The sequence below is a fragment of the Sinocyclocheilus rhinocerous genome, unplaced genomic scaffold (assembly GCF_001515625.1).
Source record: "Sinocyclocheilus rhinocerous isolate Xijiao unplaced genomic scaffold, SAMN03320098_v1.1 scaffold931, whole genome shotgun sequence".
NCBI classification, from domain to species: Eukaryota; Metazoa; Chordata; class Actinopteri; order Cypriniformes; family Cyprinidae; genus Sinocyclocheilus; species Sinocyclocheilus rhinocerous.
The window spans coordinates 413,483-418,608 of NW_015657104.1; the positions used below are offsets into that span (position 1 = coordinate 413,483).

The 5,126-nt window shown below is 35.4% G+C and overlaps 1 protein-coding gene across 1 annotated transcript in view; it reads left to right on the forward strand.

Moving 5' to 3' along the window:
* LOC107720854 (translation initiation factor eIF-2B subunit gamma-like) overlaps positions 1–5,126 on the forward strand; it is a 46,189-nt gene that overhangs the window by 6,247 nt on the left and 34,816 nt on the right. The window contains exon 4 of the mRNA XM_016528687.1: positions 1,784–1,941. Within this exon, the coding sequence (XP_016384173.1) occupies positions 1,784–1,941 (158 nt within the window). The remainder of the gene's footprint in view (positions 1–1,783; positions 1,942–5,126) is intronic.

The window sequence follows — 5,126 nt, forward strand, 5'->3', positions numbered from 1 at the left end:
AGAAAAAAAAGACGAGAACACGCATCCTTTCTGAAAACAATACAAAACTTTAGCATAGCATCTTGTGATCACTCTGCCAGGCTTTCGGACAAATGTGCATAGGCTAAATCACATCATACACACGCTTATAATTCTTCATAAATGAAAAGAACATTCAGATATGAGCCTTAATGCGATTGCCGTTATTATTGAATTTCATTAGTCCCAGTTATGATTTATGCGCAGTTGTTCACGGAAAAGTGAGCAAGACACGACAGTTACAATATATTATGATTGTTAAAAAAGAAAAAAGACATCTAACCATCATAACCAAATTAGGCTACATTTATTGTCATATTAAATATCTCAATACACATCATTAGATATGACATTAAGCACAACTTGTGTAGATTTATTTAGTAAAAAGGCTTGACTGCTTCATTTTGGCGTATATTTGTATACTTTTACCATTTAATCAATCTCAGCATGCGTTAATTTTGTGTCGCTAGACATTTGCTTCACTAAGGCTAAATTATGCTAAATTATAACATTAAGTCTTTCTTTGGCCTGCGCTCTGGAAGTGATCTGTTAATTCTGCTAACCTTTAATTAAAACTGAAACTAAAACTGAAACTAAACTATATAAAAACTAAATAAAAATGTGTTCGCAAAATAAAAACGAAACTAAAACTAACAACAATATTAATGAAACTAATAAAAACTCAACTGAATTGTATAGCAAATTTGAAAACGATATTAAAATAAAACTAATTTAAAAATTCAAAACTATAATAATCTTGGTGTTCACTTCATTGCTTTACCACATTTGAGAGCCAGTAGGGGACTTGTACCTTTTTGAGTATTTGTGTTTAATGCCTGCATGATAATGAAATGTTTATTGTTCACACCTAGCTGTATTGACTAACCATGCGGTCCAGCTGGTGTGGAGTTTGTGGGTATGGCCCTTTGCCTGCCCAGCAGTACAGTATGCACCTTTATGTGTGGCACAGTCTGTCCTGTTAACAGCCAGAGTGCCAGCCAGCAAGACCCTGCAATTAGCTTTTACAACTCTTAGCACAAACTATGGTAAGTAAGCTGCTTTGTTAGAAAATATTTACGCAGTAAAGCAGAATTCTGGGACTAACTTCTTCAAGTTGACTGAAATTGTCTCACTGGGCATACAGCAAATAATTCACAAAGACTCGATTGAAGGTGTTTTGTCTAATATATTTTTACAAGTCTGAGGTATCACAGGTAAAGTGTGTGCTGTGCTCAACCAATGGTGTAGTGAAACAAAACCATCTCCTCCATTTCCCACATAAACTCTCTAAACTATCACTTACATAATTTTATAAATTACACTACCATTCAAAATGTTTGGGACAGTAAGATTTTATTCAGCAAGGATGCATTAAATTGGTTAAAAGTGACAGTAAAGACATTTATAATGTAAAAAAGCTTTCTATTTCAAATAATAATCCTTTCTATTTACTTTCTATTAATCAAAGAATCCTGAAAAAAAAATGTATCACCGTTTCTACAAGAAATGTTAAGAAGGATTTCTAAAGGTTTATGCAACCCTCAATGACTGCTAAGAATTCAGCTTTGCCATCACAGAAATAAATTACATTTTAAAAAATATGCATATTGAAAACACTTTTTTTAAAATTTGTAATAATATTTAGCAATTTTAATATTTTTACTGAATTTGTGATCAAATAAATGCACCCTTGGTGAGCACAAGGTATTTTGCTTTTGGTTAAATCCTTGTTTCATCTGGGTGTTATCGTTATGTTCTTTTCCAGAGGTGATTGTCATTACCACTAAAGAGGTTCAAAAGACCCTGAGCACCGATCAGCGCCTGAAGACAGATGTGAAGATGAGGTTGGATGTTGTATGTATTCAGGAGGAAGCTGACATGGGCACCGCAGATGCCCTTCGACACATACAGCAAAAGATCAAGGTGCGTCAAGTGTCAATATCATAGGATTATACTGAGTAGTAACATTTCTTTCGTTGGCATTTGGCACTTTCCAAAAAAACATGACACCAAAAAGGGCCGAAATTGTCAATATTTGGATGGTCAAGAAGGCTATAAGACGTCTTACTATTTTTAAAGGGGAAGAAGATACAAATTTGATTAGTTTAAAACAAGCTGCTTTTCATGCTCTTTTTTTATTAACATTAATGATATTATGAAATAGAATATTTGTCCAGCATATCCAATTGTTATCACAACAAAACATGGGATTTGTGGCGCTAATGTTTAAAAATGCTTCCACATTAGTTACAGTATACAGTAACATAAAAAGTGCTACAATGCAAAATTCCAAAATTAAGAAGTACAAGCTTTGTGACTGATTTTTCTAAGTAATAGGATCAAAATCTTTTATTGGTCCTGAAACAACATTCCTCTGAAAGAAAATTTTCTTAACCACAACCCTAACCATAAATTGCATAAAATGAGAGGGAAAGGATATAAAGCCCCTTACTCTAAGATCTGATTGGTTGGTAGGAATGAACAACAAGATGTTGATCCAGGAAAAAGTCTTTCTTGGCAAAATCATGAACATTGTGAAGCTAATGCAGACATGTAGGTGTGACAAAGAAACAATGAAAGAGTAGAGAGTAAAATTATTTAGAAAACTTGTTTATTTTATTTTAGAAGAAACCACATTTAAAGGATACGTTTTTTGGATTTTCAACCAACTATGCATTATTACAGTGTCTGTAGTACATGCATGTAAATTAATAATAATAATATACTTTTTCTCTGTGCTCCCAGTTTTTTTGACAGCTCCAGGGCTTTTGTTAACAATACAGATCAAACTTCCATACTTTTGTATTCCCGTTCATGGACAGTCGGCTCAACAGAGGGAAGGCACCAGAATTAAAAGTGCATTGTGGATGTTGAATTTTTTGGCAAAGGGGAAAATCACATTACTTTTCAGTCCATGTTTCTCTAGTCTTGTAGCACCAGTTTTTTAGCAACTGTTTTTGCGTTTCTACTGACAGAAATTTTATATATATATATATATAAAAATAAAAAGCAGTTTTTTTTCATTATTAAATTGTCAGCGCTTTTTCTCCATTGCCCACAATTGAGGATTGTGAGGGCTGTTCAGAGATTTTGAAAGATTGTTCCACCATCCCAGAACAGTGAGTGTTAAAGTTCTGGGAGGCTATTTTGTGCTTTGTTATAATCACGATTTATTCCTTATTTTAACCTTTTTGACACAAAAAAGCTTTAAATGATTTTGAATGCAATGAAGATTTCATCTAATGATGAAATTCAGCATTTCGCTATTTCAAATAACTGCCTAAATAATATTTGTAGTCTTTTTTTGTAGCCAGTAATGATGTTGCAACTGATTTGACATGTTAGGAGTGCTCCGTGATGAAGGAGGTCATAAAAGAGTTAGCAACACAATGATGTGATGAATTTTCTTCACTGTAAATCATTGTGCTCAGAGTTAACCATAGCATGGTGACTAAATGGAAGAAACATAATAACAGCATGAGCATGCATATCCATGTAAGCATGAGCGTGTGCCCAGAAGCATGTAAAAGCCTGGCAGGCATACACAGCATCACCTGTCTCCCATGTGAGCTGGCCTGAGGTCAGTGGAATGATGTGAGGGGCAAACCCTGTGTGCCACAGGGGGATCTTTGATCCGTGCAGCCCCGTGCTGATGGGTCCAGCTCCACAGAGTGCCTCATTTCACCTGTTGAAAGCCCAGCGGCCAGAGACAGCTAACTGCACAAACACATGATGTCAGAACCCTTCCTCAACTCTTACTGGTGTTCATGGGCCTGCAGGACATGTGTAAGAGTTGTTGTGTAGATGGAATATGGCAGTAAGGAAACATCCTGGTGGACTTTTAGGGTCCCTGTTGAAACTAGTCAGTGAAACAGTATTTTTCTGTTCCTTGGTTGTGGTGTAATTTATTGGCTTAAGATCTGGGCTAGTAACCAAAAGGTTATAGGTTCAAATCCCACAACCGATGATCCGTGAGCTTTCAGCATCGTATCCTTGAGCAAGACACGTATGTTTAATAAGTACAGTGGGGAATAAAAGTCTGAAACCACATTGAAAATCTGAGATTTCTGGGGAATTTTTTTTTTTTTGGGGGGGGATTTTAAAACATTTTGAACAAAGAATCATTGATGATAAATTGAAAGAAAGTTTGGGCAGAAATCCAAGACAATCTTGAGTTTTTAAAAAAAAAATTTTTTTTTTTAATAAATGCATTTGAAATTGTTCTGAGAATTTGTAGCATCATAGTGCATTGTTTTTCAATACAATTTCTGACCCAAATTGTCATGCTGAATTTGAAATGAATAGATGTGTATTAAATTAGAAAAATACAAAATATATATATATTTTTTTAAATTAATTTTTTAATCCCCCAACTATTGGCCTTACACTTTTTCACCCCACTGTACACTGAAGTCACTTTGGATTAAAGCAGCTGCAAAAATATTAATTTGTTTCTTTCAAATAGGTCAAAATATTTTGATGCATTAGTGCATTTGTTGTGTATCATACCTTTGCACACAACACTTATGAAAGTGTAAAATCTCTGAGAGAGGGATGTCTTAAACATGTGCAAACGCTTATCACAGGAGATTAACTGACAAAAAATATCAATGCATTGCAGTGGAAAGGGAATGTTAAGGAGGAGGGCTTGCCGGAGCACGCTAACAGCACAGATGCGTTTATTTCTAATCCTAGAGAGAAATGAGAGATTAAAAGCATTGAGTTGCAGAGCCCTCCAGTGCACGAACAGCCCCACTACGTGTTGAGAGATGAGCGCTGGCAATAGGGGCCCTAAATCCCTGTTTATTGTACAGTCTAAACACATAGTCTACTCCCTCACTTCAGCAAACAACGCGGACATAATGGAAGCATCTGACGGAGTGCCTGACTCTTAAAACTCTCTTTCATTAGCCTGTGTTTGAGGCCATACTGATGCATTGAGTCAATGTTTGTACAGAAACTGAATAATCTTCATGGTGTGTAGCTTTCTGCCGGCTTTTGTTAATAATAAGGCTCCGAGTTCACTGGGATCAAGTCGTTCCCGATCAATTTGTGTACTAATTTTTCCTGAAAAATGCACTTATACATCTTTGTTTGCACCAAGTGCT